This window comes from Maylandia zebra, linkage group LG9 (assembly GCF_041146795.1).
Source record: "Maylandia zebra isolate NMK-2024a linkage group LG9, Mzebra_GT3a, whole genome shotgun sequence".
Classification (NCBI taxonomy): domain Eukaryota; kingdom Metazoa; phylum Chordata; class Actinopteri; order Cichliformes; family Cichlidae; genus Maylandia; species Maylandia zebra.
The window spans coordinates 28,656,480-28,670,325 of NC_135175.1; the positions used below are offsets into that span (position 1 = coordinate 28,656,480).

The 13,846-nt window shown below is 40.1% G+C and overlaps 1 protein-coding gene across 5 annotated transcripts in view; it reads left to right on the forward strand.

Moving 5' to 3' along the window:
• Positions 1–13,846, forward strand: part of dpp6a (dipeptidyl-peptidase 6a) — a 358,152-nt gene that overhangs the window by 224,632 nt on the left and 119,674 nt on the right. The window contains exon 1 of one of the 5 annotated variants that reach the window (XM_076888302.1): positions 7,696–8,059. The exons of the other annotated variants lie outside the window; for them this stretch is intronic. Coding sequence (XP_076744417.1) covers positions 8,003–8,059 — 57 coding nt within the window. The 5' untranslated portion in view covers positions 7,696–8,002. Of the gene's footprint in view, positions 1–7,695; positions 8,060–13,846 lie in introns of those variants that run through there. 5 annotated transcript variants of the gene reach the window in all.

Genomic DNA, 13,846 nt, shown 5'->3' on the forward strand with positions numbered 1-13,846 from the left:
CAGCAAGTATGCTGATAAGAAAAAGGCTAGAAAAACTCATTCACAACTACAGACGTGCTCATCAGCCCGGTGCTGGAAACAGAGGCATGGTTGTGGAATCTGGCTCTGTTGACATTTCACGCCTGAGTGCTGTGAAGGCTGATGAGTCACACCTGGCATAACCGAATCCTGATGCAAGGCCTCTCCGTCAGGATGATGGGTCCGAGCTATATTTATGTAAGACCTCACATAGGCTCTTTACAAGGAGACGGAGAAGGAGGGGAAAAGATGGAAAAGCAATTATTTATTTCCAGTATCCCAATGCTCGCTGTCATTCGTCAGCCAAATAGGGGTGGAAAAATTGAGGCACACACTCATATCATTCACCACCTGCAGGGAGGCTGAGTACTACTGCAAAATACTATGCATGATTTTTGCAACATCAAAATTTACCTCCACGAAAGAATACTGGAGTCTACAAGGAAACTGATAACTCCCTAATCAAAACAGGTCATGGTGCATGACTTTTGTTTTTCAACTTTTGTATTGTGCTGGTCTATTAGGAAATAAAATAACACTGACAGTTGGTTTTGGTTATATGCACTGACAGAATATGTTCTGGAAGACTGAAACAGGCTATAACTATTTTTTTTTTTTTAGACTTGATTTTCGTCACAGATTGGTGTGTTGGGACACATTTTATGCATGTGGATTTTTGATGCGGGTACGCATAAAATTCGAAGCAATTGGGAACAAAATTTTCAGCATGAGAGTGTGGACACAGCACACCTGGTTTAAATAATCACATGGTTATTTTGCTACATTCAAGACAGTCTCAGTTTCAGTGTCTTTCATAAATGTTCCCTGGACTTCTTTTATGGGCTCTTTAGTGTATTTTTAATACTATCATTTTATCAGCTAGGACAAGACTAATAAAAACATGTCAGCACTCCCTCAGAAATTATATTCTTACCATTGGAATGCAAATTAAAGGAGATGAATGAACTTTATATGAGTCTTTGGATTTCAGTTCAGGGACTTTTAATACAATTGAGCTTGGTTCAGTTGAATCACTGCACAGGCACTCAGTGAGATTTATGTGGGATTTAGCAGGTGGGGAAATCCTTAGATTCAGTGTAGCAGGGGCAAGTGACTAACCTGTTTTCTTTGTGGCCAAAACTGTGTGATCAGCTGACCTCTGCTGCTCTGAGCATTATTTTTTGTGACAAGTGAAGCTAAAGAGCATCAACAAAATCAAAATCACTGTCATCTTTGACCTAACAGTGAGGATTGAAGGTAGATACTATGCCATAGCAGTAAACTATCATAACAGAGGGCCTGCTCTTCTTTACCCTGATGGGTTATTCACACACAACCTTGGAATAACATGCAAAAAAACCCCAATGAATTTATTGTTAAATTCACATTGTGAATTAAGCAGGAAAGTTTAATCTAGCCTGCCGGGAATTCTAAAATGAAATGAATTGTACAAACTTTTAATTTCTTCCAGTTTCTCAAATTCATTTCCTAAGCATCACGCTTCATGTGCTGCCACCTCTTTCCATGTGAATGCTCTCATTGATATTAGTGTAGTTTTCATATATGTGCTGACTGCAAAAATCCAAATTCTGTACCAGAACCTTGCAAGCCAGATGGCAAAGTTTCATGTTGAAAACCATTTCAAGCAACACAGTTCATCTTCCTCTGCTTCTGTAGTGCTAGTTAGATGCGGAGGGTAGTCTGAGTATCATGATGAGGAGCTTTTCCATGTGTGCACATGTGAAAGAGTGACAGGAATGAGTGGAGGGAAGGTTGTTGACTGTGGGATGCCACTTTATTAGCTTTATTATGAACAAAACTAACAGATTTATTACTTGTTTCTGGATCGTTCCTGTCCATTATGTGTATGGGTAATTGAAAAAGTTCCAGTTGCCTATATAATGATGTGTCCTACATGATCACAGCCTAACCAGACCCCTATTCTGATGTTTTTGGGCATGTCCTGGGTAGAACCAGGACAACACAGTCTCAGGGCAGTTCATCACATAGTCATAATTGTCAATTTATTGGTGTTTTTGGACCCCAATTTGCAAAGTTTCACACAATTTACCACAAAGTGAGTGCTTTACACCCTCAAAGTGTAAGAAAGTCCATATTTGGAGGATGGACAGCGCTGTGGTGAAGTGAAACATTTCACTGTAAATGTGGCGCACTTTTGTGCAATTCACTTGTATTTCTATTTTTTATTCCTATTTATCCTATTTATCCCCTTCGTATATTTTATTTCTATTTGTCTCTGTATTTATGTGTGTGTGTGTGTGTGTGTGTATATATATATATATATATATATATATATATATATATATATATAAATATATAATATTCTGTAACTGTAACTTCTGTCGGTGCTGTGCTTTTTGGAAATCGAATTTCCCAGAGGAACTCACCCGAGGGATTAATAGAGTTCTATCTTATCTTATCTTTTTCACTTCAGTTATACTATTTTTTTAAAAGTTATTGATGTCTAATTTTAGAAACTACTTGTTTGGTTTAGAGACTAAAAACTATTGAATTAGATTTAGCAAAATGTCATGATTAGTGTATTTGTTTATATTTAAATACATTAGTATTTTAAAAAATAAGTCTTATCATTTCATAACTTCATGCTAGATTGAGAGAAATTCAATATATATATTAGCTGAAACCATTTAAATACTATGCTGTTTCTTTCTGAGCAGCCAAATAATATGTGAGAGAAGATATAAGCTGGCAACACACTTGTGAACTCATAAGGTCATGCGATCATTTAATAGGAGAGTGATCATGAACTCAGAAGGTTAAAGTGAGAGTAAAAGTAACACACGACCTCTCTCACCTCTCATTTTATCCTCCTGAGCTGAACCAGCTAACACTCTAATCATTAGTGCGCCATGGGGTTATATTGCTGACATGGACAGGGCAGAGGAAGGATCATTATAGACCCATATGTTTCTTCACAATAATGGTGTATGTGGTCATTTTTTGGCTATAGGGACTTTGCCTCGTTCTTTCAACTGTGTCTGCTTGGATGTTATTTCAGCCTTTCAAGCCTTTTCTTAAGCACACATTGAGCTATTTTCTTTCAACAAAAGACGTAATCGGAAACAAAGCAGATTTCCATGAAATGTGCACGATGCCTCTCATGCCCACTGGTGTTACCAGGGATTTAATGCTTTAATTCTCCAAATATCTCCATTTTTAAAAAGCTGTACAGCCAAAGTACTCAAGAAAAACAGAACAAGATAAATAAAAACTGTTTGCTTTGGACAGAGTTTGCCTTGGTCTCTGTTTCTGAAATTAAACTGAAAAAAAGAAAGCTGATATTGAATTCAATTTGTGCAACAATTTTTTGAGGCTTTCTTAAGAAATTACAATCGATTGTCCATGCCCTTGCAGACTGTTCTGAAAAAATGCACATACAATTACAGAATGACGGACTGGAAGTTTGCAGGGTAAACTGGAAAAGCTTCTCTAATAATAGCAATTATTATCTATCTAGTAGCCATTTTTCCTCTAATATTACAAAGTTAGTGTCAGAGTGAAAATAATGCATCAATGTATAGTATTTAAAGGTTGTGGCAAGTATGTATTACTCTGAGGTTTTAATTAGGCAAAGCACTTTCACTTCATCAGGTTGGCTGCTGGCTTTCCATTGGCAGTGAAATGATGAGGCAGAAGTGAGCGGATGGCTCCATTTGTTTAGACAGGTTGGCACTGCCAGTCAGTTAATTCCTAACTTTTCAGGAATGTGTATTTAAACAGAGCCACCCACCCCCCCCCCCCAGGAGCATTCATCACCGCCGTCTGGTGTCCATTTGTCAACATCGGAGACGTGAGGTTTGTACGCTCGCTCCTTAACACAGCCACAGCGAGGTAGTGATTGTGTTCTTGGCCGCGGCGGTACAACGACACAGCATCCGTCATCGGCCAATGGGGCTTTGGCCAAAAGTGGCCATCATTAGTCTGGAGCTGATTGATTGGCTGTTGAGAAGTTGTTTCAGTTTCATACATCATCCTGTTGATGGTAAGCACAGGCTGAGTTGCCGGGGAAGGCTTCTAATGTGGTTTGAAGCCACAAGTAGATGAAGCTGTGAACACCGGGTGGCTTTCATTCTTGTTCATGTGTCAGAATTCTGCACACAACCATTAAGTTTTTGTAGCCAACAAATTAGAACCAACAAATTTGAAATGTTTCAAAATTTTGAAAAATGCTGCCAGCTATGAGAGAGTGCATAATGTAGTGCAAATTTTCAGCACTGCACATCTCTCTTCATGGCCTACTGTACACAGCCAGAAGAATGTTGGCCTCTTCTGTTTTTTGTTTGGTCTACCACTCTAATCCAGACTGAAGTGTAGTTTTTAACTTAGTTACTTTAGTTTTTAATAAGTTTTATTTACCCTAAATGATGTTGTGGAATTACATATAAATGGCATGCTACTTCTGGCAGATTTTGTATGTTCGCGTAACGTATATTCAGTTTTCTTCATGTCACTACATGGTGTTACATGACACAGGAAGTGCTTAACAGTTAAAATAAAAGACTAGGATGTCATTATTTCAACTGAAGTGCTTGAAAACATGCATTGTAAAAACACACAAAATGACTTACTGGCATGCTATTCACTGACTATTTCACACACATGTGTCCTCAGGGGGAATTTGAAAATACATGATCCTGTGTAAAATATTAATGAAACAGAATTCAGAAAATTGTTCTGAAACATTATATTAAATTAAAACTCAGAAGTCTGCATGGGCTAATAGTGCAATAGTTTTAGAATAATGTTTCTCAGTATAAGATTGCAAAGAATTTGTGGATTTTATCATGCAGTATGAGGATTATTTAAAAGATTCTGAGAATCTAAAGGGATCCAAGGGACCTGGCTTAAAACTAAATCTTCGTGCTCTCGGGCAGCGCTGAAATAAAAACAGATCCATTGCTCTGGGTGTTTGACTTATTGTGACACAAAAGATATGACAAAAGAGGCACCAAACTCTTGAACAGCTAAAATCCTATATGAAGCAAGAATAGCTTGTTGGCTTTGCAAAGCATAGCAAATGATCTCCTCTGTTAACAAACACTTTGAGATTGCTTTTTAAAGAAAAGGTGATGCAACAGAGTGGGAAACATCACCCTTCAAAAACTGCAGATCTACTGGGATTTTCTCACAAAACCATCTCTAGGGTTTACAGAGATCTCTCAGTAAAAGTGCCTTATTGATGCCAGAGGTCATCGGAAAATGACCAGACTGCTCTGAGCAAAAATTCGTTGCAACCAAAGTATGCAGAAAGGCATCTCTGAACACAAGAAACCTTGGAGCAAATGGGTTATAGCAGTAGAAGAACACACTGATTATCACTCTTGTCATTTAAGAACAGGAAGCTGAGACATTTTGTGCAGGTTTGCAAAAAAATTGGACAATAGAAGATTGGAAAAAGATTACCTGGTATCACGAGTCTTCATTTTAGCTGCTACATTTGGATGGTAGGTTGTAAATTTGTCATAAAGAACATCCTGCCTTGTATCAATGGCTCAGGCTGGTGGTGGTGTAAAGATGTGGGGGATATTTATTTTTTGGCCCATGACCATTATTTAAACATGACACCTGCCTTCCTGCGTATTGTTGCTCGTCATGTAGCCATCTTCTGGTGTTGGATGATCCCATATCGCAAAGCTCAAATCATCTCTAAACTGGTTTCTTGAACATAGCAGTGAGTTCATTGTACACACACACAGACAGTATGGACCAAAATCTCTGATGAATGTTTCAAGCACCTTGTTGATCATAGATTTATATTGAGGACTGTGATGTTTTTGATGAGACCAAAATTGAGCTGTTTAGCATCTGTCCATTTGCTATTTTTGTAGAGAAACGAATCCTCAATATGAAGCACATTAAGGACATGGAGTTGCTTAACCAGTCTCTGAACTATCCGAGGACTAACCCATCACAGGTGGTAAGCCTAGCCCTATATTTTAGAGAAAGTCCAAACTGACTTTTGGGGGGAAATTGTGTTCACAAACCAAAAATGCATATTCAGATTGGGTTAGAGTTAGGGTTTTCACCAGTGAAGACTTAGACCTCAGAATGTTAATCACGGCGGTAGCTTTGGACACTTTGCAAAAAGCAAGAAATGTCTAACAGCTGTGCTTGCTACCAATGGTTACTCCACCAGGTAGTAAATAACGTGTTCCAAGAGGATAAAATATTTCATCAACTCTCGAAACCAACCTACCATTGACATATAGACCTCACATTTTTTGTGATTGAATCGAATTATGAATTCAACACCAGGTGAAATACTTCCTATATTATTCCCTCTCTTTTAGATCGGTTCACAGAGAGAAACCCATTTCTTTGGGGAATGCTCAAGTTGTTATTTGTCAATGTAAAGATAACATAAGTCAGCATGACTGAAAATAGAAAACAGCAATTTTGCAGAAAACAATGCAATGATATCACATGCAGGGATATTTTAAAGGTTTTCTTTCTTTCTTTTTTATTTTGAGGCTATCTCTTTTAGAACAACGGGGCTTTTTTCAGTGTCTTGTGCTCTGCTGGTCACAAAAAGCAACACTGCAGATTTTCATTTGGGATTTCAAAGGTAATTGACTTCACCCAGTTGCTACCTGATTTTAATTAACAGTGCAGCACACTTGGTTGCAAACCTGCAATATAAAGAGTCAAACTGGAGACTAAGGTATTAATTAACATTAAGTACATCTAGGAGCAAATCAAAGTAAGTCATTTCCTGACGGTGTTTAATAGAGATTGTACATGATTTCTTTGAGATGTAATTAACTGAACAAGCCCATGAAAAAATTCTTAGTTCTTATCATGAAATGCAGACAGCAAAATTGGTTCCTTTCTGTTTTACTGCAGTGTAAACTTTTTTTCCTGCTCCTGCTTCAGTCTTAAAGATTCAGTTTAACTCTCAGACTGGCAGAACTGTTTTAAATGCAGTTTTTGCCCAAGCACTAACAAGTCCCACTTTATTGCAGGCTTCTCCATCCTCTGGGTCATAACTTTTTACAGCCACTCATGTCTTGAGCATAATTTCAAACATTCTCACTGCTGAATGTGATTATTTTATTACTGCTGCTGCTCCCGAATAACATTTAATACTGTTACATTACATCCAGGCTACTTAGTGTTTCAGTGCCATTACTAATGCATCAGTGCAGCAAGGCATTGAATTTCCTTTTTTTCATAATTACAACAAGAAACTTATGCAGTGCAAAAATTGTTGTATGAAAATGCTGCAGGCATACTGAAGAAAATCAAAGACTAATTTCCCATCGCAGAGTTTACCCGGCAGCTTTACCGCAGCACTGCCTCTGAAAAATAAACGAATGTGGGAATGGACTTAATGAGATGGCGAGCTGGCTTTATTTTTGCAATAAAGGAATATAAATAAGGCGATGAGACTTTATGATAATGACTGTTCGTGTTTAAAATAGGAGCGTTTTACTGTCCTCGTGAATCTAAACGAATATTTTATGAACTTGTATTCCTCGCGAGTTCTGAATTAAAGTTTGAGCCGCGTGATTTCAACGTGCATCTTTAATTGCAATCCACTCAGTCTGCATCACTTGCAAGTCAAGCGTTTTGCGCGCACGCAGAGTCCCGCACGGAGCGTTTAAAGAAGAGATGCGTGACTCTCTCTCTCCCTCTCCCTCTCTCTCTCTGCTATCTCCTCCTCCTCCTCTCCTCTTTGGCTTCCACTGAAAATCTTTTTTTTTTCTTTGCCGTTTCCCTTCCCGAGCAGCGCGTCCTTATACCACTTGTTATCTCACACCTTGGTCACTGCACACGAAGCTTGTGGGCGCCGGAAAAAGACCGTTTTCCGTTTTCTTCTTTTTTTGACTTACTGGTTCTGCACCGGTGTGTGTGTGCGTCTCTCTCTGTGTGTCTTTCAGTATTTGCATTTTTCCCTTGCTCCTGCCGGGGAAACAACAGTTTCTCCCAGCTTTAGGGAATCATGACCACAGCAAAGGAAGGCAATGCACCGTCGAAAGCGACTCAACAGCAAGATCAGGTACGGATGAGCTTTCCTGTCACCTCCTCGCATATTAATTACACCGTTAACCTGTGCTGCCCCTCCGCTTTGCTTGGCCAACACGGGGTTTATTTGCATGACACGCTGCAGCGACTTTTTTCACAGACTGGAATGGTGTGCGGAGGGCAGAAACGTGTATAATTTGGTACTCTGAGCTCGTTTAAAGCAGTTGGACAGGGAGTCATTCGTGGAAGTGAAAGGCTAGCCGGTGCTGTCAGATCATCACCGCCGGTAGATTTATTTTACAGCCTCCGTTGTAATCGTAATTATTGTGTCACTTTACGCACGGGAGACAAGGAGCAGCTTGTGTTGTCCATTGCGTCCAGTGCGCTTCACCTTGCAGCAGCAGAGCACGCAAATGAGCCCAATTAACCCAACTTGAATCGCGTTGGAAGGCCTGCAAAAGTGCGACTAATGATTATATCACTTTATATCATCACGTCATCTTCACTCATCTTCTGATCTTTTTCCCCCCAGACGTGCTCGTTTTTTGTGCTCTCTTCAGTCTGCAGGCTGAGAACACTGTTGCATTTTTTTTGATGTGGTGGTGCAGGGTGGCTCTGTTCTGTTTTTATTCGCTACCTCCATCACTCAGTAATGATGGAGCATCTGCTGACCCGCCTCCACTGAGGTACCACAGCCGGCGGACACTTCAGGGAAAATCATTTTAAGCACGAATGTTTCGTGTTGCGATAACAAAGAGCCCTTTTTATCGTGCTATGTTAATGTCAAGGTTAACAAATAATGTGCCTCCACCTACAGCACAGAGCCCTTGAATTTGAATAATGATGCAAATGAATTGCTTCTTACCTACAAACGTTTAATATTTTTGAAAGTTTTTGGAATTGTAGCAAAATAAAATTAAGAAACTCATAAATTCCGTGGTGCCATTACAAATATGCTCTGACAGATGTTAGTTTGGATATCTGGACATCCAGATCCTCTAATCCTGTTGTTCTGTGTTCATTATACTGCATACAGCCACATTCAAGACTGTTTTAGGTGAATCCCTATATATCACATCTCATCCCCTCCAGCCAGTCTGTCAACTTAAACTTTAACATTAGATGGCATCTGTCACTGTTGTCCTCCACCTGTGTGCCGCACCTGTCTAATAATGACAGAAAAGGTGAGAAGGACACTTGGTTTTATCCTGCCAAGCAGACAATCTCCCCCATGCTGTGATTTAGCAGCAGACTGTCGCTCACACCCTTGGAGGCAGTCAAAGGTCCCCAAGTAGCACCCTGCGCACTGTGCACGTGCATTACAGACTGTGCAGGCACAAACATCAACATCACCAAGGAGTAGATTAGACTGTCCTGAAATTAACTGTGCAAATCAATGGAAAATGCTTCTGGAGAAACCGTGAGGGTTTTTCTTTTCTCCTGTCTTGTGCCATGGCAATTTAGATATGTTAGGTTGTTCAGGAGTGTTGGTAAGACAAAGAAGAAATGTAAAGACATCCCCTCAGGCTCTAATTAGATGTGTATTTTGAAAGGATGAAATAGAGCTGCAACACTTATTTTCATAATTATTTTTCCTCCCCAACAAATCAATGAGTTGAGTTTCCAGAAAATGGCAAAAGCCCCGTCTCACAAGTTTCAAGCTCCCAAGGTGACAACCTCAGAATATTAGTTTGGTCTGAACAACAACGCTGAATACAAAGCCGTTTCATTTTCAGCAGTACAACAAAGAGCTGAGAAACAGCTCATCATTCAAAAACTTGGAATGGATGTTTTTGCTTAATAAACGATTCAGTTGATACATCTTCTGGCTTATCAAATAATCAAGTTCTATTTTTTTGTTTGTTTTTTTTCCCCCCAAAATCAAAAGTGTTTTTTACTTATCAGCTGGCTCTTTCAGATAGACGGTCCTTCTGCTCACAAGATCAGCTGAGACCTGGGGGGGGGGCATTCTAGTCCCAGCGATCTTTGTGATAATTACCAGAAAGACCTGGTCATTCTCAAACATCAGCAGATGGCAGTTTGTGACTTTCCGTGGACTTTCCTGAGACTTGAATAGGGTAATCAAACAATGGCCTCAAGCATATTATTTTTTAAACCTCCAGTCTAACAAAGACGTGTGTTTTTGGAAACACTTTACATCAGGAGACACGGCCACTGTGATTACATGTGCTCCTGCAGTGATCCGCTGATTGATGGTCTGCTAGCAGGGCTTGTGGTCCAGGGACAGAGGATGGAGATAGAGGGCAGCTCACTAGAGATAACAGCAGCAGCTCTTCAGTAATCACCTAGCTGCAGCAGCACAGAGTCACATCGCTAACCCTCATTACTGAAACAAGGTAGAGGTTCTGAAGGTGTAAGAGGTCGAGATGAGGCAGGGGAGGCAATGCATTTGCAGAGATGAGACACTGGATTAATTGAAAGCTGTTGTCAAAATACACATACCTTTGGTGTTTCATCGCTGTCTAGGTAATGAACCAGAGTGCTGTGATTGGGGAACCTGCAGGTTTGACGCACGGCAGTTGTTGAAATTAATATCTGCTGCATGATATGGACAACAGGAGCAAGATAGTTGTGTTTAAAGGGAAGAACAAACCCTGCTGGCTTGGTAAACACGCCTGCACTGTGAACGGTTGCATTATACAGATTTCAGTTATTTTTCTCGCAGCCATTCGAAGCTCAGTGCGGCTTTAAAGCAGAGATCACAGCACCCAGCTTTTAATGGGTGAGACTTCTGCAGATTCACTTCCACCCTTCATCCTAATAATCAGGCCTTTCCCCCCCACACTCTTTGGAAACCATAGTAGGTAACACAGTCTAAAGAGAGAGACTTAGATGTGGTGAGAGACGAGCTGAAAAGCAAAGCCTTCCCTCTTAGACCTGAATTTGTGCAGTCTCGTACTAGCAGAACAGAAAAGGGTTTTTTGGGGGTTTTTTTGGTGGTGGGGGGTAGGGGATTCAATGCCAAAAACTCAGATCATGCCATTGCGGCAGCTTGAGCAACAGCTGAGTGGAGCAGGCTGTGGGTGTTGAAGAGGATAGACATCTAAGGGCCAAAGAAAGAATCAAGCCATAGCATGGGTAGGATGCAAGGGCTATGATCTTACTTACTTACTCTCTCTCTCACAGCAAGAATTTGGTGTTCTGAATTAGTTATACAAAGGACTGGCCTTCCGATAGCATGTCTTTTTTCTAAGAGAGGCTGCTTACTTAGTATCATGATAGTATTCAGCGTCATGTCGATCTTAAGTGAGGTTTCTGAAGGGTTGCTGTTCTCAAATATTGATAAGCTGTTGTTCACTTGAAATGGAGCCTGTCTGCCACGAGCTGATAAATTCAAACATAAAACCTGAAGATGCTCACTTGAAAGTCAAACCGAAATATTGATGTGAAGAAGTCAGAAGGGAACACGCTCTTTTTACGATGGTGAAAGGTTCAAAAATTGTGAAATGGGTGATATTTCATTTTAGCATGCTTCCTGTTGTATTGCAAAGATAAGCGTGGCTTTAATCAGCCCGTGTTTTGTTTCATTCACCTTGGTGTGGTGCCTCGGTAGCCTGCCGATGAAGAGCACGCATGACAAGTGCTCAAACAGATGTTGATTAAAGTAGCAACTTACACACAAGACACAAGAGTGGGATCATCTGCACTGCACCTGTATTGACATTTGTGCTTTTGCATGAACTTTCCTGCAGAATGTGATTTCATTGTCAATGTAATGTGTATTATGTCGATTTTTCTACTTTCTAACAACTGTCACAGGTTAAGTATTCATTTGTCAGCGTGACTAAAATGTGCCAGATTAGCTTACAGTGAATGTAGACCCTGACACGTGTTTAAAACAGCACAATTACACGGCAAAATAAATTAATTTCAATGCGGTTATCAGTGGATTAGCTTGCTTGGGAGCTTGCAGTGAGGCTCAGTGGGGATTGGATGGAGAATGCTAATGTAGCTTATTAGCTCTGTTTTGTTTTTGTTTTTCAGTCAAATTTTATGCAAGCTTCTATTATGGAGATGAAAATACTTTTAAAAAGTTTCCAGGTGGTTATGAGACTGAGCTAAATCTCAATAGTATGTCTTTCAAAAAAACAGACTCTATGTTACCGGTGTAACCATTCTCCAAATCCATTATACCTTGATTTTTGGGCCACAGTTAATTCATGTTTTTATTTAGCAGGATTTTGGGAAAAAAAGACTATCACTTGCATCATCACTTGAATGATGAGTGGATCGTGTGCTAACAATAAACTCCATCATTCTGATGTGTTGCAGCTCACTCTTTAGCTGGAAGATTTTTTAACATTACAGCTTTCCACAGATGAGCACACTTTTACCATCACTGACAGCCCTACAGTGATCACTAGCTAAAGCAATGCAGGCACAACACTTTATGGCTTATTCACATTTTCAAAAGCTTTTATTACATTTCTCATGTATTTACGCTGCTATTTCTGGCTTCTCGATTCATATGGGGGTTTCGTGAGGTTGCAATTTTCATCACATTTTTGATAGAAGGCATTGAGATAATAAATGCAATTTACTTACTTTTAATTACATTTTTTAAAGACTTTCAGTAAGTATTATGGGCAACAAGTTAAGGGATCTGCCATGCTTTTTTAGGCAAAAAAGTAAAGAATTTCTAGAAGCAGCCACATCATATCAGTGACTTTCAACCTTTGCAACAGCTGCTAATGTCTAGTAAATCATCAAGGGAGCGTATCCTGTTGTAAATCCTTAACCAGACAGTCAACATGCATTAACAGAATGCATGTTTTTTGGGTAAAGTCATGTTCCCTGTCAGAAGCATTGTTTTTATTTCAGCTCAGATGCATTATCAATACTGTGTTTGTGAAAACTAAAAGGATAGTGTGGACAGTTTTTTTTTTTTTTGTTTAAACCAAGTGTAAACGGCTATTTTAGCCATTAGGCCCCATTTATTCTGGTTATTTGAAGACTATCTCACAAGTACCCCCTGGCAAGATATGAAGCTGCTATGCCCCAGCTGATTTGCAGCCAACGCCTGTACACTGGGATTAATAGGAAATTGAACAGACCTCTAGATTATTTCTGTGGCATCCTTCTGTTTCTCTGCCATGGGAGTCACCTAATCCTGCTGATATGTCTTTGTCATCTAATTACAACACAGAGGCAACCACAGAGAATGTGTTTTCCCACAAGTGGCTGAGCTAATCGGCTTGCTACAGAGAAAATAGAAGAGAAGATCAGTGGAACTATGTGACTAACTGGTGATATGTTAGCTACAGTCTTGGGTTATTTTCTGAAAGTAGTTACGAGGCTCATCCCATGTATGTTGGAGAGCAGACTGTGAGACTGACAGACAGGTTGTTTTCAGTTTAATGTCTATTTCCATGTAACTCATACCCTCAACTATGGGCCAGGAGCTCTGGGTAGTGACAAAAAGATTGAGACTGTGGATATAAACATTGGAAATGATCTTCTTTCGAGGGGTAATAGAGGAGCTTGGTCATTCAGGAGGGGCTCAGAAGAGATGCGCCCCTCCACGTTGAAAGGGGCTGGTTGAGTTGGTTCAGGCATCTAACTAGGATGCCTTCTGGGCATCTCCTAGGTGAGGTATTTGTGCATGTCATATCAGGAAGAGGCCTTAGGGCAGACCCAGCACATGCTGGAGAGCTTAGTCCCAGCTGGCTTTGGAGCACTTTGGTGTGTGGTGCCTCAGTAGTTGGACAGATGGAGTTACCAAGCTTCAGGGAAAAGATCTGACCACCACCTTGCTTCCTCAGTGTGATACAGTGAGAAGTTCTGTATAGGAAAACTTTTA